Genomic DNA, 19883 nt, shown 5'->3' on the forward strand with positions numbered 1-19883 from the left:
TCTATATTGGCGTGGTCCTTGTTAGTGAATTGGTGATTTTAAATTAAGGTGTGAATGTGAGTGTGAATGTTTTTTTGTCTTTATGTGTCAGCCCTGTGATGAATTGATGTCTTATCCAGGGCGTGCCCTGCCTCTCGCTAGCTGGCTCCAGCCCCCTGCGACTCTGATAAAGAAGTGGTTATAGAAAATGGATGGATGGATATATAGCAAATGCTTTAAAGTCAACATGGAAGAGAAGTAAAAGCACATCTGTGTCTGCAGTATATCACATATACTTTAGCTTATCATTTTGCAAAACAAGCTGCTTTTTATTCAATGTATTACTGTGAGTCTTTGCAACAATGCTAGAACATCTGATCAGAGGTTAAAGGTTCAGCTTTGTCGTCATTATTTAATACAGGATTGTGTACTGCAATGCAGTTGTAGCATCCCCTATGCACAAACAAATATTTTAGATTAGAAAAAAAAAGAAGAAAGTGTATAAATAGCATGCAGATGTTCCTCTGAACATCCTCGAACAACTCTTTTTCATTCTGCAGGGAGCTTTCCATTTTTCCATTGCTCTACAGCCAGCATGGATATGTAGCATTTTAAGGGTAACTTGGCAGCTGTTGGCACTGACAACACAAATATTACTTCTGTGTGAAACATACAGAACATTAAAAAAACCCACCTGCTACCTTAATGTTAGAGGACGCTAAGGACTAATTGGACATTTTGGAAAATAATTGCCTTGACCTTTTTGCTGGAGAGTTAGATAAAGAAGAAGAAGAAGATTAATAGCACTATCATGAATCGTGAAATGTGAAGCTACAGCCAGAAGTGGCAGAAATAAAGAAGAACTACATTATATTTACAAGATTTGTATCTTTCGTGACATTTCAATGAAACTCCTTTGCTGAATTTGACAGTACAGGGGCACAATAATGAGTTTAGAGTTCAAAACTCAACTTCCTTCCCACCAAGAACAGATGTTATGGGAAATAGTGCATCATCACACTACAGTCTTTTTTTTTTTTTTTAAGAACAACAACATCTGTGTTCACAGCTTTGTGAGGTCACAACAGTCCCTGCATGTCTTTGTTTTTCCTGTGAAAAGTAGGACTGTCTCTGAAACACAGTTGTTATTCACAATCACACTTTTGCAGAAATTAATTCAAATTGTTAGTTTTCCAACTGGTTCAAATTAGCAGTAAATCCTCCGAACAGCATTTTATGGATTCTTACAGGAAATTAGTGTAGCAGACCTAGAATGTGCTGATCCAGGGTCTGCTAATTAAAAACACAACTTAACTCTGCTGCGTCTCGTTAGAGCTCACTGTCGCCACAGGAACCTGCTGAACCCCCCTCCTCACAGCAGCCTGGTTACTCCGATTCAAAGGAAAGTCAGCTCTTGTTCGTTCCCATAAAAGCTGTGTTTTACTGTTAAAGCTTTAAGCAGATCCATGTGTTCAGTTTCACTCTGCCCTCACCATAACTAAACAGTCCACAGCAACATATTTCATATTAGTATAAACTGTAGGGTGTGTGCCTGTTTTCACAATCAATTATGTCATTTCAATTGCCTCAGTATGTGACATTAATACATCAAGACTGAATTAGATAAAATGATTTACTCTGTAGTATTTAAACTATTATCTCAGCGGTCGACAAATTTGTGGTTTGTCAGGCAAATCCAGCCCTCCAGCAAAAATATTGCCCCCTTGACTAAAGGTGTCAGTTTTCACTGAGATAGTTTACAGGTTTTATAGCGACTCCTAGCCTCTCACATAATGTCAGCTGGGATCGGCTCCAGCCCCCCGCGACCCTGCTGACAAGCGGATGGATGGATAATGATGTAGTAAATATATGGCTCATGTAAATCCTTGTAACATCTCATACTGCACACGCTTGAATAGAAACAAGGTAACTGTTGCTCCAAGTTTAATAAACGTACCAGGTTAATAAACAGATAAATATTCAAATCCACTTAATTTAAATGAAAGTTTTCCTTAAATTAAAAGTTTTAACTTCATCGCTTTATCCTTCTTGACTATAACAGATGTGTCAGGCTGCTGTTTTTACAACTCTAATGTTGTAGGTAGACAAAGAACATACATTAACATAGGATTTTTAAAAAAAAAACAAAAAACAGAAGTGTAACCCAGTAACCCTGTAACCCAGTTAGCCCAAACTTCACAAAGGCTCATAGGCTCTAACATGCTACTATTTACCAGGTAACATGTTTGAAATCTTACCTTATTATATCACCATGCTAACATTTTCTAGTTAGCGTTTTAAAAACAAACCAAAAAAAAAAACCTCAGGCTCACGGTGACATTATTTATTTATTTTGAGAACTGAACCCATATGCAGACCTGAAGGTTGAGTGAACAAAAGGAAAATTTATTAAATCACTGAACAGGATGGCAAACACAAAATAACAAAAGGCAGCTGAGGAATTCAGGAAAAATCAAACTAAGTCCAAAACTCCAGGATAAATCTGATCAAAACACAAACAGACAAATGGGAATGACATTAGTTTTGCAGGTATTTGATCATAAATTGAAGTATTGTACAAATATATTGGCCTGATGCTGACGCTAGATTAAAAATTAGTGGACTACAAAAGGGGTTATAATTCATCCTGAGGGGAACATTTGTATCTAATCGATCCAATAGTTGAGTCATTCCTCTGGGAACCCTGAATGTCTGTACAACATGGTTGAGTTATTTCACTCAGACAGACTGACTGACGCTGCCATCCCACGCTAACATAACAAAAAAATTACTGTTGTATACGAATTTTTATTTTGAATTAAACCAGACAAACAAACATCACATCCTGTGTTTCCACTGCATTGCTCAAAAACCGGCCCTTGTTTGGACATTATTGCTGACCCCAAAACAAAATCCTGCTCCACGGCTTCACCCTGTTTATGTTCTGTCCTCTCTCCTCCCACTGAGATCAGACTCGATGGACCGTGATCTCACACTGGTATACCATCTCCATCTTTTGGCACAGTTTCTGGTCCATTTGGGGTCGCTGCTGACGATAACAGATTGAAAACATGTTTTCAATGGCCTGAATTCAAAAGAGCTGCGAAATGTGACCGGCTTCAAGTTTAGCTTTCTTGCCAAAAAAAGATATTAAGACCTCTTGCTTTATCAACTTAACGCTGCAACTGAAGGATTACAGAGAAAAGAGGATTACCATCAGAGAGTCTTTCCTGAGTAGAAGACTGATATTAGTAGGGGGATGCTATCAGGATGGAGCAAATTGCCTCATCTCAGAGGCAGATAATGAAACTCAGAGTAGAGATAATATGAGAAAGTGTGTATTAGTTTGCCTTTATGTCAGCTGATGCTTGTCTCTCTCTCTCTGTCTACCTTTCTTTTCTGTCTTTTAAGCAGTGGTTTGTTCTTGTGTAATAAAACCAGGCGGGCCGGCTCGTTTTCAGCTGCAGTTCATTGTCGTGACACTTGCCTTTTTCTGAGCACATCCCTCTGAACTCTCTGTGGTTGTATTTTTGGAGAGTTTCCCAAACGCTGTTATGCAATCACTTCTCCTCCATTTATCATTTTCTCCATAACTTTTCTCATCCCTTTAAAATCCCCTTTTTCATATTGATTTTCTTACAGCTTTGTTCCGTTGTTGGATATTTCTCTTTTGTGTGTGTGTGTTGGATAAACATCAAATATTTTCCTCTGTGTCCTCCCTGTTCTCTCTCTCTCTCTCTCTCTCTCTGGCTCCTCAACCCTCAGTCCCTCCTCTCCCACCCACCCCAGTTTCTAATTGGACTTTATTACCATTTCCCTTCAGTTTTTTCCCAGCCAGACTCTCTGGTTGGGTTAAACAGCTTTCACCGGATTCTCATCAACACTCACAAACATCAGCAGCAGCAGCAGCAGCAGCAGACTTCACTAGTGACGACTTCACTATCCTCATCTGGTAAGTCTGGCTTTGATTTTTGAAAGCTGCTCTTCAGACTTTGAATTTCACAGGTGAAATCTGCACGTCAGGGTGCAGGGCTGCGATGCGTCAGATTGGTTTTTAGTGTTGTTGTTTGCCTTCAAACCCCCAAAGTGCATCTTTGGTTATTGTGTCTATTGTAAACTGAATTATGTGGAAAACTTACTAACAATAATAGTACAGAAAGATCCTGCATAATTAAGTAAAAGTATATTAATAATATCAGCCAAATGTACTTAAAGTATTAAAAGTAAAAGGAACCATGCAACATAATTATTCTATATTATATTAATACATTATTCTTACTAATGCATTCAAGTTTAAGATGTTTCTGCTACCTATTTTATTATATTAATGTATATATTTACTGTAGTACAGTATAGTACAACATTGCAGGGTTAAAGTAACTGGGCAGTGTTGCCTTTAACAGCCTGGTTTTGAGTTACAGTAAATGTGGATAATATCAGTGAACTCCAGCTGGTCTTGAGGCAATATGCCAAACTTTTCCAAATGACTGCCGAAGCGCTGTGATTTGTTTCTGCTTCACAGAGAAATTACTGTAGATCTTTGAATCTTTGAACTGCCAATAAAAGCTCATTTCAATCATCCAGGCGGCACGTAGTCTTAAAGTTGAATCCAGATCGGTGAAACCCAGTGACTGGATTGAATTTCACTGGCCTATAAACAGTGAAATAAAACATGTTTCTAATCATCTGAGGGCTACTGAGGAGTGGTGGTAGACAGCTGTTCAGACTCAGTGTTTGTCCTCTTGTCTGAACTCCTTTTCTGCCAGGAAAGCTGACATGCATTTCTTTCTTCCGCCTCCTTTTTTTGTCACTCTCTTTCTTTACTAGTCTCCTCCTCCTCCTCTCCTTCTCTCTCTCTCTTTTTGGATGTAAGCATTAAATTCTCATTAGAGGATCTGCAGATAGACGACAAAAACTCTTTCTCATTATTGTCACACACCACAAACAGCAAGTTTTTATTTGTAAACCATAATGTTGGAGTCCGAGAAGAAGAAGTCGGTTACAGCTGTGAGTCCTCCTGCTTAGCTCATCATCTCAGTTTATGGTCCTGTGACGCCTGTCCTGATGGCCAAACAGGGCGACAGCCGAGACAAGATGGTGTGCCTTGACCAAAGGACCGGCTGGAAACACAAGGGTGGTCCAATACAAGCAAACACATGCAGAAATGTATGATTTGATATCTGTAATGCTGTCCAGGAGGCGTCATCTGAGGAACCAAATTCTTGACTCGGGTTCACACACAAACAGGAAACAGAAGCAGACAGAAAAATAAAAAGAGGATTTGGGGATTAACTTTTAGGTGTGACCTTGAGTAATTTTCTGAGTAGGTTGTCTGGTATTCAGCATCTCATCAATTTTATTGGACACACGTGTTTAGAAACCAAGATTTAAAGTTTTGTTTTGAAAATATGATTCATCATTAGTTCAGGAATTTGTTTCCTCCGGCTGAATTGAAAAAAAAAAAAAAAAAGGGTTTTCTAATGGCCAAGTCCTGCCCATCACCTCACAGAAACTTCGCATCACATCAATGGTCTGAAATTATTTAAAAGCAAGGATGTTTAATTCAACTTTTGCCGATGTGAAAGTCAGAATTCAAAGATCAAAAATCAAAACACTTTTCTGTTTGCAGTTGGTCATTATAGACTCGTCTTTCATTTCTGGTCAGTTTTTTTCCATCACTTCCCGCCACGTGCCTTCCCAGAAAACCAGGCAGACTGTTCTTTGTGTCATCCATTATTCTGAGGAAGCTGAATCATCAGCTGGAACTGCACAAGTATAAACACAAGTATCCACGTGGTGTGTTTACATTACCGTCAAATCTCTGTGAAAAATCTCCACTTAAAAATGTTTTAATATTTCTAAAGCCATTAGATTTTTTGAAGATATCCACCTGAGTGAAAGAAGACACTGTCAAGCTGTCATCTGCTCTAAATTACTGGTTATTTCCTTTACAGTTTTGGCAGTACTGAAATCTGAAAGTAATGCCAACTCGGTAATATAATACGGTTATTTCCAAGAGAGGTGAAGTTTTATTAAAGTGCATGCTTTTATCTGTTAATACACATGATGCGCATGATTAAATGTGTTTTAAAAAGACACTGGTAAAGTATTAAATGTTAGACACTGAGTTTTTATTGGCTGTGTGCTGGACAATATCCTTAAATTAATTTGATACTAAACTTTTGTAACTCTGCGCCTTGGTATAAAAAGTTTAACTAAATATTATACTGTAAGTCCTTAAATTATGCTATTATAAAACACTCATTCCAGTGTGTTTACATACCTGCTGCCTGCTTCTGTAATCTGATGTTTGATTTAAAGTGATGTTTATGGTGCCACTTTTGTTTTAGCAGATCACTATTGTCCACTTGTAATGTAATCCAGTCCAAATTTCAGTGTTACTCCCCCACAGACTTGTTTGTAAACCATAATGTCTCCATATTTTTCTTTTCTCTCTCAGCCCTGACACTGCAATGACCTCACTCAGGCTTGTGCCCCTGCTGCACTCCCTCCTCATCCTCCAAGCCCATGTTTCTAACCAGTTAGAAGACAACAAGATCCCTCCCAGTCTGTGCACTGGTCAGCCTGGTATCCCGGGGACTCCTGGAGGTCATGGCAGCCCTGGTCAACCAGGGAGAGACGGGAGGGACGGGAGAGATGCTGCCCCAGGAGAGAAGGGAGAAAAGGGTGACAGAGGAGACACAGGTGCTCTGTTTGATTTATTTATGTGTGAGTATGTGATGAATAAGTGGCTCATGTCTGTGTTGTGTCCTCTTGCACCCCAGGTGAGACAGGCGTGCGAGGCATAACTGGGGACAGAGGTGACCCAGGAGTAAAAGGGGAGAGGGGGCAGCCAGGGGAGTGTGCAGTGGCCCCTAAATCAGCCTTCAGTGCCAAATTATCTGAGGGCCGCACTTTACCCATCACTGTGGGCGACGTGGTCCGCTTCGACAAGATCGTGCTCAACGAACAGGGTGACTACAACACAGAGACCGGACGCTTCACCTGCAAAGTCCCTGGAGTTTACTACTTTGCCGTCCACGCCACAGTTTACCGTTCCAGCCTGCAGTTTGACCTGATGAAAAACGCACACGCGGTGGCATCTTATTTTCAGTTCTACGGCAACTGGCCCAAACCAGCGTCTCTGTCAGGCGGCTCTCTGCTCCACCTCATTCCTGGTGACCAGGTGTGGGTCCAGATGGCTCTGTCAGAGTACAATGGATTTTATTCCAGCACCAAGACAGACAGCACCTTCACCGGCTTCTTGGTGTACTCGGACTGGAAAAACTCTGCTGTTTTTGCATGACATGTGCTTATGAACAAAACAAAAGTCATATTCCACTTTGGAAAATGAACCACAACCTTTTTTTAAAAATTTTTTGTGGCTTTTTTCAGTTTTCTAATTGAATAGTTCTGGATAAAGAAAAGTGAATAAGATGTGATGTGGTACATCTGTATTTGTGTAAGAAGTCCAACACACACCAGACAATGTTACTTGAATGGCACATACCGTACTGGTGAAGCGTGTGGTACATACACACGAGCAGTCATGTTTATTCAGCGTCTGTTCTTCGGTTGCAGCCTTTGAACTTCTATGACATTTAATTCTTGTAACAGATGTTGTGACAACGGCCTCCAGCCAACTCCACCGCAGCCACAAATTCAAACAGCCTCTATGCTTTTATTGCACTTTTGTTTCCCGTCACTTTCTGCACAGCGAACATGAAAAAATGAATAAATCATCACAGTTTTTAAAACACGCGTGACTGATTTATACTGGTGTGTATGTGTGTGTGTTTGTTTTGTTAATTGCTGCAATACATCAGCCTCAGTGTCCAAACATGATTTTTGTGCCACTTTCCAAAAACATGCCTGCCTATGCACACAGAGGTTTAATGGACTGTAGATCCTTTACTTACAGTCTGTGTAAAGGCAGATTTATTTCAAAATACATTAAATATGTTGGAAAATAGCTGCTGAAAACATGTGAAAAGACTTTGAACGATATATAACTGAAATGTTGAGTTAGAGGTTAAAACAGTTTTTCACCAGTTTTCAGGATTTTGTGGGCGGTCCTAAAAGGTGGCTCGATGACACGCTGAGGCCGCCCTGAGCGTACCCCTGTGACCCCTAACAGAGAGATAGAAATGAATGCATCTCGCTCAGAGTGTTTCAGAGTTAGTCATGTCATTTTCTGAACCCTCCTTCATGTTTCAGCGGCTTCAAAATTGCTGCTTGATTGCTCCCATTAGTGGGCGTAGCTTCTGCACATTCATACCTGATTTTGACACCTAATTTTATAAAGTTGTCGATATTTTTAAGCATTCAAATTTGGCTTCTTTGGTCTACGACAAACTTAAGAACACATATTTATTTGTACTTTACATGGACTTACTTTTACAGCAAAATGTGTGTAAAGTATTTAAAGAACTTAATAAACTTAAACTAATTCAAGAACTCATTCTGCAGAAAAATATCCCTCTATAACTACCTTTTGTAGATCTATAGTTTATAGCTAGTTTATTATATATAGTTTGTACCCTAAACTAAGTGTCATCTAAGATGATAAATGATTAATGATTTATTTTACTTTTATTTGATTGTTTTGCCTTATCTAACCACAAATTTCAGAGGGAAAAATTTGTCTCTTTTAGAGATGTTTTTTTATGAGTGTCCAAAAGCCAAACCCACTGTTTCAATCATCATATTTTATAAGCTTTAAATATAAAATCTTAATCTGAAAAGTAACAAGCAGCTGTTAAATAAATGTGATGTAGTAAAACTCGCTTTGAAATATGGAGTAGAAGAATAAAGAAGCACATAATGGAAGTACTCGAGTAAAGTACAGGTAGCTCCAAAGTAAATGTTCTTGTTACTTTCCACCTCTGCCTGATTAATTAACTTCCACAAGGTATTTTTATCAATAAAATTCAACAGCCAACTCTCTGGTTTTCATCCCCAAAGGTAAAGGCATTAACAAAGTAAATACCATAATGAAAAATGTTGGAAAATATTCATTTTCCACTGGATTTACTCTATTTACTTTTTTCTTAATGATTTCACCAAACGCTGTAAGTATCTTGACAGACTCTCCAGCTACATTTCAACACTGTGAGCTGGTTCAGGCAGATCCTCTCCTTCCTTACTGACGATAGGTTAAAACAATAACGTAATGTATATTATTCTCCTGAGCTGAATTACTGTGTTTTAACATTTTCCTTGAGGCAGTGTTGTTTATTTAGGAGGGTAAACACTGATAAGACCAGAACCCAAGACAGTATTTCTGTGCCTGTCAGAGACACTACCTCACACAGGAGGAAATGTTATTTTCTCTACACTCCCTGAGACTCCTACACATAATTAAGTTTTAAATATATCCTCATAACTTTTCCCTGTAGGGCAGAATGAGAGAAGCAGCGAGTTAATCAATCTTCCCTTGGCATCAATAAGTTATTTCCATTAGCTCACGGCCTGTAAATCGCTCTGCAGACAGTGACATCACCCTGAAATACAGAGCTCTCATTGGTGGACGGGTGTCTGTTTGAGTGAAGGAGACTGAGGGCAAGAATTTGATATCTGGATTAAAGATACAGCGTAGTTAAAATAGTCATATAATATAATAAACAACAGTGTGGACACTCTGTAAAAATCAAATTAGGACGATTTTAGAAAATAATAGGTTCAAAATGACCCCAATTTAACCCCCAAACTAAAAGATATGTCGGACTAGTCACCAAATATGCCTATAAAACTCTATTTTTTTTATCTCCTTTTATAATTGAATCTAAGTTAGATTATATTTTCTGTACATTCCTTGGTCCATAAATGACAATCTAAAGGCTGTTTTAAAGACAAAACATCAAAGTTTCTACAATTTTGTCATTGCTGTGAGGATGATTATCATTTCAAAAGTACAGAGGCAGAAATTGCAGAGGAAAAAGTAGGCGTTTTGAACTTTAAAAACAGGTTACTAAATGGTACTGGTCTTCTCATCTAACACTTGGCTAGAAAACAAAGAAATGCTAAACTATTCCTTTAAAGGTTCTTCACTTTGTCAAGGAAACATTAAATCCTTGGACTGTATTTTACAGACAAAATTCACCCATCAAACCCACCATATGTAATTGTAAAACATAAACTTAAATAAACTTGTGAAACAATCGTCATAAAATGAGCAACTCCAAATGATAAGGTATGTGTAAGTGTTAAAGGGGTAGTTTTGTGTGTGGTTGTATGAGGTATTTATCTATGGTTGGTGTATTACCTTCACTAGACGGCAGTCAGCGTGTTCCCAGTTTGGAGAAGCAGACAGAAGTCCCAGGACAGAAGTTGAGAAAAGCACTACCGCAGACAGGGTCAGCAGAAAAATGTGTTATATGTGTTATGTGTTTTGAAAGCGTGCTGACAGCATAAGTACCTCATACAACCTCACTTTGAAAATATCTGAACTATCTCTTTAACTACATATTCTTCATCCATCCATCTTCTGTAACTGTTTATCCTCCAGGGTCTCAGGTGGCTGGATCCTCTCCCAGGTGGCATCGGACAAGTCACCAGTTCATCACATGGCTGACACATAGAGACAAACAACCATTCATACTCACGTTCACACCTACGGGCAGTTTTGCAATGCAAAGTTCACACAGAAAGGGAGGAACCTTATCACTGTGAGCTTACAGCGCTGCCCACAAAGACAAAATGTGCCTGAAAAAAAGATATGGAGGCATGCAGCTAGAATCCACCGTCATCAAAATGATTCATCTGTAGGGGGAGATACTACTTTATCCAGCAGGGGACAGTGTTGTATCACTGTTCAGCAGTTAAAACACTGTCCACAGGAACATATGTGTAGGAGGAGTATCAAATATCAAGTTTCATCACTTTGTGCTTAAGATTTTGTGGGCAGGATTGATCATTTCAACCAGCTGTATCAACAAGAGTCCTGAGGTGCCTTAACGATGTGTGCAACTGCGGCTCTTCAACCAGGAATGTGTAGAACATTAGGATTTTATTATTCGACACCTGTTCCAGTAGCTCTCTTTATGATATAATGGGAACATCACCTCACAGTGGGACTCCGATTTTGGGACTCCAATCCTTCGACATAATCTATAATTTACAAGCTAGAAAAGTGATTTCTTTCAAAACCAGACATTTACCACTTGAAACATAACACCTGCTCTTAAGAGATCAGTAACACAAACTTAAAGGCATTTAGGAACTTTGAAATGATAAAGACCTTTACTGCCAAGATATTGCCATATATGTGCACAAAATCCTCAAACCATAAAAATAAAACCCCATTGGTGAAGCACCTCAAACACTGTTCATTATAAATGTATGAAAGCTGGTGCAACATTTAAGACACTTACTTCTGCAAATCTGCGAATCTGCAAATCAGTGTGTGACATGAATGACTTGATATATGCTACTGAGGTGTGAAAGAGGGTTTTATTCTCCACTGAATATGACTATGACTCGAAGACTATTATATATGCACTCAGACTCAAATACCCTCTCATACGCGTGTCCCTTTGTGTGTCTCTCCACATTCCTAAGGATGTAACAGTAAGTAATCACAAGTAATCTCTACTAAGATGGAAGGCTTTTGCATGTTGTCTTTGGACTAGTATTTAAGAACAAGACTTGTTGTTTTGTGAAATGTTGTACTGAACAAATATTGAACAGTAGACCACAGTTATGCTGTTATGGTACAATGAGGAAGAAATTCCCCTGAAGTTTACTTTAAGTCTTGTTTCCCTTGTAAGGTAATCTCTGAGCAATCTCCAGAAAGAAAAGATGCACAGTTCGGTGAGAAGTTTTAAAACTCTCATATTGAAACTGTGATGGGTAGCTCACCTGGTCAAACATACCCCATGTATCAGCTGTTCGATTCCAGCCTGGGGCCTTTGCTGCTTGTCATCCTCTCTCTCTCTCACACACACATGAATATCCTGTCCATCTGTCCAGCTGTTGCTATCCAATAAAGCAGAAAAGGGCCAAAAAAAAAAGGTCTATAAAAAAGAAACGGTGATGGTCAGGGTGCTACACTGACCTTTTATTTAACTGCACATAATAACTAAGCAAACTCAAATTCTCGGAAATCTGTTCACTTTGACATCATAAATCGTCTTTTTCTGTCGATCGGTGTCACTATATTTAAATCACTAACAGAACATGTATGTGTGTAACTCTTTCAGCCCTGACCATCTTTCTTTATGTGTAAGAACAGTGGCACGTTTCATTTCTCTCTCAGTCGGAAGGTGAATGTTTAAGTAGCATGGGGGGCTCCTATAATGAGCCCTCTGACCTGATGGCTATCATCCAGCTTCCTACTTCAGTAAGCACGAGCTTTAATCTGCGTAACCCATACATCACACGCTGCATTTAGTCGAGGTTATCAGGATTATCTGGATTAATCACAACAAACCTCTTAATTACAGTTGTGTCAGGGTTGGGTGAAGGCCGAAGCTAATGAGCTGCCTGTCTTCTTTATCTCTTCACATGACAGTCAAGCTGCTTTTTTTCTTCATTTTAATTGAATGGCACTGATTTCTCTCGGTTAAATCTTATCCTACCTTTTGTAGATCTGCAGGTTTTACCTTCTATTTTTGGTCTTTGCATCATGTGATAAAATGGTGTCAAAAATAGAAACATTACTCTAAAGCCCTCGGCTCATCTATGCAGGGATATTCTTGTATTGTCCATTAACCCCCACAGGGAGGTCAGAGGTCAGGGTCAACTCTAGATCTGCGCTGTTGTAGCTGCTATAAATTCACCATTTTTGACGTTTTATCAGGGTAGATGCTCACTAACCCTTCTGGTTTTGAAGAGGTTTTCCCACTCAAGCACACAATTTAGAGAAAAAGAGTCTGAGATGGAGACAGTGATCATAAACAGAAAAAATAGAGCCTGGGTGAGGCAGGGAAGAGTGCACTAGAGTTTGACATTTTCCCACACTGCTCGCTGACCAGGACCACTGAGGTCAAAAGGAAGACATCCCTGGAGTATAAAGCTCTCCTTTGGTTTACTCCTCCCTGCTCCTTCCCCTGACATCAAACTTCCTCTCCTCTGTTAACACCATGCTCATTTACAACTAACACGTAAACACTGCTGAGGCAGGGCTCGTGGGTCAGGAGACAATAAACAGCTCCTGGATTTGTTTTCTGATCTCTAACAGAGTGTTTAGTTTGTGGTTATCGAGTAGATAACCTGTGCACACCTCTCAGCAGTGAAGATACGATTTCAGGATGTTGCCTGTTTAATCACAGAAGACTTCAATAGCAGTAAATGAGAGGATTAATCAATAAAATGCCAGTTATCATGTCTGGAGACAAATGTATTAATAACAAAACCTAAATATCCAAATTTAAACTATACTGTAGATTAATGTCTCTGCTTTTATGTAGATGTCTGGTATGGAGCTGGGGATATTTTTAGAGCCAACATTGGGAACGGGAATGAAGCTGTAAACCACAAGGCTCCAGTGAATTGTCATGGTGGTAGAAGTGGTCCCATATGACCATTAGGGGCCCACTCCTCCAACCCTGCAACCGTTCTGCAGCTCCAAAATACTTCTTTTATCTTCACAGATGCACAACATGACAGAGGAACCATCTCAACTGTCTCTAGTTGCACATACAAGTGTTGACAAGTGAAAGTAAACTTGTGTGTCCAGCCCGTGTGTATACATTTCCCACTGGGAAATCCACATCACGCTCTCTACTTATGGAAGCAGGACAGTGATGTCTTCAACTAAAATCTGTGCATATATTTCAGGATGTGGTGTATCCCTGGGAATAATCACAAAAATAAACATTTTATTTTTAAAAATATGACATTCCTATGAATATGACTTGCCCCAAGTTGAGCTCAGGGAGAGGATGAGTCGAGCCACATGGGGGTAAATTGTGCCACTGATTGTGTATAGAAAATTCAGAGATCTCTATGAAAAATATTGGAAAATAACGTTTTCGTGAATAGCAGCATGGGACACACCATGTGGCCTGTGCATAAAGGCCTTTCTGTTGTTTATCTCACAGCACACTGTCACTCATCCACTCCAAACCTTTTTTGTGCGACACACCTTTGCAGTCCCGTCAGCTCTAGCGCCTGTTAATGGGAAACAACTGGATGTTATTTAACACTATTAATTATATAGAAATGTTGTCACAATACAAACAGAGTGATCCTGGAATATTTGGTGTTTGAGCTTGGTTTCTTTTTCCATTAGGTTTGGTCAAGTTTGCATTCATACCACAACTACTTGGGGCTGCAGAGAACATACATTTACACCATTTATTATGACTATTTATGAATTTATTTTATTGTATTTTGATTTCTCTGCATGCTTGCCTGCTAACTAGTTTTCATTTACTCTTGATTACAGAATGAGGTTGTTAGGTGTTACTAACTCTGATTGGTCAGGTTGGTTGGGAAATCACTGCCCCACACTACTGATATTACAGATTTTACCTGCCTATTTCTGAAATTGGCCTTTCTGCATGATGGATACTTTTACAGAGTATTTCTACGTTGTGGTATTATTACTTTTACTTAAGTTAAACATCCACCACTGCAGTTAATATATCTTTTGATTTCATACTGTTGGTGGGATAAAAAAGGGACATTTTGCTCTTAGAACTTGTAATGGGTGTTGTTTGCCATTTACTGACAGTCTATGGTTAATTGATGATTTATTGATTTAAATATTTTTGATTATTTGGTAACCAGACTAATCATTAGTTGCAGCCATAATACATTTACTTCAGTATTTGATATACCCACGTCAGACTCCTGCTGTGACAACATTCACAAAGATGATATGTTGGACTGATCACAAGAGAACGTTTAATTGATTGTTGTTTTATTATGAACAGAAGACTTGCCTGTTATGTGGCAGCCATAGCATTTAAAAAAAAAAGTTACATTCACGTCTTCAAATCACATTGTCCCACGCTGTGTCATACAAACTGCAGGCAGCAACAAATGACAGCAGCCATCTTTACTAGGTTACCTTAGAGGAGTAGTCTATAATGACTATAGACTGTAAATGATTCCTAGAGACCACTGACATGAGTAATGCTGTGAGGAATACAATAATGTCAGTTGTATAACATAGCGAAAGTTACAAAAAATTAAATTTTCTTCATACAAATCACTGAGGAAACAAAACAAAACAAAAAGGGCATATCAGATCTGACTCCACACCACCCACCACCCATAATAATAGATGAAGTGGAGTCACGATAGTGCCCTGTAAACTTTAAACATCGATCAATATCAACACTTCAACAGCAACAAATGAGAAACAAAAGCTAATTAAATTGTAAAGCCTTATTGGTTTATGGTCCTTTTATACCACAGAAAGCTATGTTTTATTACAATGACAAAGGAAAGGGAAAACCTTTTATGGATTGTGTTGGTGGTGAAGACTGGAATCGGCTCTATCAATAGACCAAATAAATGGAATAAAGCTGGATTTTATCAGGCCTGACTGGAAAACTATAAATCACTTTCCTTAAATACAGAAAAACTCTTTAAACAGCTCTGTGCGAAGTGGTCATCATTTAGAGAACAGAACGAAAAGGTTGCGGCGTCGTGCTGTTAAACACACGGCATTCATACGTACGTACAGCGTGTGTGAAATCGTTTGTGTACTCGTGCATTAAAGCACAGCGTAGGTTGCATTTCTTCACAGCTTGGCCGACTAGAAAGGACACAAAGACATGTTAAGACATTAGCGGTGGTAAACATTTCAGCATCAGGGAGGGCACTGACGGGTTACCATGGCTACGAGACCTGAGACTCAACGTGGCAATACTGGAATATTTAAACAGGTGCGTCACACATCTGGCTGTGTCCCGAATCCATATGACAGATTGATTCAAAGCAGGATTTCAGTTTGGAAAATGACAAACCAAAGGTCTACTGTACTGTTTGCACACTATTCTCCCACAATGCAACGCACAAAGGATCAGGAGGAGCTGGAAAAAATACTACCAACTACCTGCAGACGGGGGTGAAACAGAAACACATTTGGAAAAACATCTTGTTGTTAATGTTGTAGTTTGATTCAAAGCATCATATCATTTCCTACTAACTGCAAACACAGTGTACCATAAAGATTAGTATACAGTACATACTGTATAGAGTTAGTATTAAGTATTAAATTGGGACACAGCATGAATATTCCTTGTCAAATCTGTGCTTAAAAAATACAGATTAGACACCAAATTTTATAAAGTCTGGTGATATTCTCTCTCTTTTTTATTTTTTTATTTACTGTCAGCAAAAATCCAGAATTTACTGCACTTTTATTTACTGCTTCGGTAACATTTGTTAAAAACAAACAAACTACAGAGCCCAATTGGTAATAAAAAAAATGAAACTATAAATTTGTGAGTCGCTTTTTTTAAAAGGTCGACAACTTTAGTGGAAATGAACAGCTTTGCGACTGGGTGCCACAGTCCAGAGAAAGTATTAAGAGACAGAATAATGCGTTCTCACACTTTTACTGACAGCAAGAAAAATGTAGAATATTACCAGACTTATCCCTTAACACAACCTAGTAAAAAATACGTCATACATCATACGTCATTTCAGCGGTGGTAAAAAGTATCGATATTGCTCCATGTGGTCAGACTTCCCTTGGCCCTTCATAGATACACGTCCATAGTGTTGAGGATCATGTGCCGACACAGTGGGCAGTTCTGTTGGTAGATGGGCTGCCTCAACAGGATGTTCGTACAGTCCCTACACAAGCAGAGATGTCTGCACGGCAGCAGCACCACCGTCTTGGTACAGTCCTGACAGATCACACACTTCTTCCTGTCCTCCTGCTCCTTCAGCAGAGTCAGCAGATTCTCAGCAGGAAGAGGTTTGACGTCTTTGCCTAAAGATGACTGCTTCTTTAGTGGTCTGTCTGTGCTTGAGGAGGGGTAAACTAAATCCAGCAGCTCTTGGTGGGCTCCATCCCCCGCTCGTCCATCCGGTGGGTCCCGCCTTTCCTCCCCAGGGTCGCCATCCCCGCGTACTCTGTTGTTGTTGTCCCTGTGGAGATGCGTCCTCAGAGCCAAGCCTAGCTGGCTGCTGAGTCGAGACAGCTGCTGCCAAAGTCCTCTCTCTAACAGGTAGAGGTGATGGAGTATCCTGGGCAGGCGCTGCATGGCACCACGTACAAAATGCGGGACGCGCTGCAAAGCTGAAACCAGGCAGCGGAGAGCCTGATAAAGTCTGCGCAGGGTGGGAAAAGAGTTAAAGTAATCCACTATTTGCGCAACAGCCTGTCGGGTCAGCCCTGGGTTCAGGTAGACGGTGGTAGTTAGAGCAATGGTGACAGTGAGCAACAGGCCATAGATGTTCAAAATGAAGATGCTGATAAACATATGAACCAGCGAGATCAGAAAGTCCAACACCAGTTTACAGGGTGACCAGAGCAACGCCGAAGTCCCAACCAGGCTGCTGTACAGAAAGGTGAAGGAGGTCAGCGTGAGCTCCAGCACCTTCTGCAAAGGGCTGGACACCGTCTGCCACACGCTGACCGCCGCCAGGTAAATGTTCTGGGTGGCTATGAGTAAAAAGTTGACCACGGTGTTGGCGAAATAGACCACCAGGCTGACAGCGATACCACAGCCCTCCAGCAACGACAGCAGACCTCGGTACAGGTGCTCCTTTCCACGAAGCAGGACGTGCATGGACAGGTAACCCACCATCTTCAGGCTTTCCAGGAACCCCTCCAGAGCCAGCACCAAGCTCCCCAGCACGGTGACAGTCCCGTGGGCTACGTGTGTCGTCGCCTCTGCCATGGACATCAAGCCAAACAAGACGAGGTTTCCCAGCTCCAGCACCGAGTTGAGGAGGAGGGTGGGCAGGCTGGTTATGAAGGTGATAACAGCCAGGATGGTCCGCACCACGGTGTGGACGACGAGGAAGTTTAAGTCCAGGAGTAAGCACACGGCGTCCAGGCATTTTCCCACAGACGAGATCACAAGGTTCACCAAACCCATGGCGGACCTGTCCCGTGTTCACCTCTCAGGTCCACGTCCGGCTACATGTTGTTGCTCGTCCTTGTGTCACAACAAACAGTCAGTCAGGCATTATTCACTCACGTTAAAACGTCTTTTCATGTTTGGTCCCTCACGACGAGCTAACGTAGTAAACACACGCGTTCACAGAGGCGGATGTTTAGGTTCAAACGTGAGGCGGACACTTCCGTTTAGTTTCCGGGTTTCGTTTCGGGACTTCGTTCACAAAAACAAAAAAAACATTTGATTATTTAAAGGGTCACTTTAGAAAAAACGTGTAAATGTGTAAAAGCGACAGCAGAAACCGAGAAAGACGAACAAAAACACACAGCGACATGTTTTTACCGTCGTTACTGCCGCCGCCATATTTGTTTTGGTCAGTGTCCTCGCTCCGCTTCCCTTCCGGCGAGTCTGCGTGACGTCACAGAGAGGTTAGCGATTAATTAAAAAAATAAAATAAAATAAAATAAAATAAAATAAAATAAAATAAAATAAAATAAAAATAAAGTTTTTTGGGGGAAAAATATATAATAAAATTACACACAAATCAAATATGGTTTCAATACATTTGTTATACAATTCATTTATTTGAATTAATTAATTAATTTATTAAAACATTTGCAGTATTTTGGGGATTTTTTATGGTTGATACAATTTGGTGAAAATAAGGCAGAAAAATGATTTTATCCATTGTTTGAATTATATTAGTTATCCAATCGAATCTAAATTTACAATTTTGAACTTTAATATTATAACTGGACTTTAAGATATCTATTGTTTTTAATGCAATTATTTATTCAATTTATTTAAATTAATTTACTATAAAATTTGAATTTTTTCAAAACTGGCTTTTAGGTTTTGGTGAAAAATAAGCAGAAACAGCTTTATGTGTTATTTTAATTATTTTATGTTATCCACTAATCTAAATATGGAAATTTAAATCCTTTTTTATTAATTATTACTCATGAAATCAGACTTGGACACAATCTCCTCTCCGGTCATTAAGATACAGTATCTGTTCAAATGACTGAAACTGTTTTTTTTATTTGTTTTTATTTGTTTTTGTTGTTTTTATATCTTTAAGACAAACCTTGGCCTCTGTTGATGTTAATGACGTACCTCTTTAAACAAAGCTGAGAGGGTAAAAAGGGAAATCTCTCTCTCTCTCCTGAGATCACTTTAATTGTGTTTAGTTCATGTCAGTCTCACATTTTTCTCCATTTTTTGTTTAATTTGTCCTCAAGCATTTTTAAATATTCCATTTTCCCCTCCAGTATTGTTTATAAAATATGTAAATAAGGAAAAAACTTTTCTCTCTCTCTGTTAATGTGTGTGTGAGAGAGGTGAAAACGATTGTGGTCAATTTCAGCCTTTCATGCATCACCATTTCCCCCCCCCCAGTTTCCTGAAGTCATTCCATTTACATTAACACACACTCTCACATGTTGAGCCATACTCTCCCATTACCTCAGCCACTTTAGTGACAATGAAACACAAAAGCTGTGCAATCCTGCGCAATATCCACAGTATTTCCTTCCTTGAGTTGTGTCTCATCCTCCCCATCTGAGCTCCTTTTATTTTTTTCTTGCAAAGGGAAACTCTGTCTGATACGATCATGGGAAATCCTGCTCTAAACCTTTGGACACTTGACAAATAGCATTTGTTTAAGCATTTAATGATACAACAGGGATATGGAGGAGCAGGGCAAGAAGCTATAAAAGGTCTTGTACGTTACTTTGTCTCTGGCAGAGAGCTTCTAGACCTGCTCCTTTTATGGTAACTAACCTTCACTGTGGTCCTTTAGCAGGCCTGTAGTCAGCTTCCTTTCTTTGTTTTCTGGTCAACTGGATCCTTCCTCTCTAAATGATGAGTAGTTAC

At 39.6% G+C, this 19883-nt stretch overlaps 2 protein-coding genes across 2 annotated transcripts; one reads left to right on the top strand and one right to left on the bottom strand.

The window, feature by feature from the left end:
- Positions 1-3550: 3550 nt before the first annotated feature.
- c1qtnf5 (C1q and TNF related 5) lies at positions 3551-7736 on the top strand. The gene is made up of 3 exons (XM_010752508.3): positions 3551-3931; positions 6440-6684; positions 6765-7736. The coding sequence occupies exons 2-3, from the start codon at positions 6453-6455 to the stop codon at positions 7283-7285; spliced, it is 753 nt and encodes a 250-aa protein (XP_010750810.2). The 5' UTR covers positions 3551-3931; positions 6440-6452; the 3' UTR covers positions 7286-7736.
- A 7096-nt stretch (positions 7737-14832) lies between these two features.
- rnf26 (ring finger protein 26) lies at positions 14833-18412 on the bottom strand. Its single transcript, XM_019264023.2, has 2 exons — positions 18351-18412; positions 14833-18221 (listed from the first exon to the last, which is right to left on the bottom strand). Exon 2 carries the CDS (start codon positions 17985-17987, stop codon positions 16638-16640), a length of 1350 nt encoding a protein of 449 aa, XP_019119568.2. The 5' UTR covers positions 17988-18221; positions 18351-18412; the 3' UTR covers positions 14833-16637.
- Between the last annotated feature and the right edge of the window lie 1471 nt (positions 18413-19883).

This window comes from Larimichthys crocea, chromosome VII, assembly GCF_000972845.2.
Source record: "Larimichthys crocea isolate SSNF chromosome VII, L_crocea_2.0, whole genome shotgun sequence".
In the NCBI taxonomy this organism is placed as follows: Eukaryota; Metazoa; Chordata; class Actinopteri; family Sciaenidae; genus Larimichthys; species Larimichthys crocea.

What these genes read in the sequence shown, in the direction of transcription:
- rnf26 (XM_019264023.2), bottom strand. Translation starts at nt 17,987, where the DNA reads ATGGGTTTGGTGAACCTTGTGATCTCGTCTGTGGGAAAATGCCTGGAC.
- c1qtnf5 (XM_010752508.3), top strand. Translation starts at nt 6,453, where the DNA reads ATGACCTCACTCAGGCTTGTGCCCCTGCTGCACTCCCTCCTCATCCTC. An exon ending in GGGTGACAGAGGAGACACAG is followed by an intron (nt 6,685 to 6,764) that starts GTGCTCTGTTTG and finishes CTTGCACCCCAG; the next exon opens with GTGAGACAGGCGTGCGAGGC.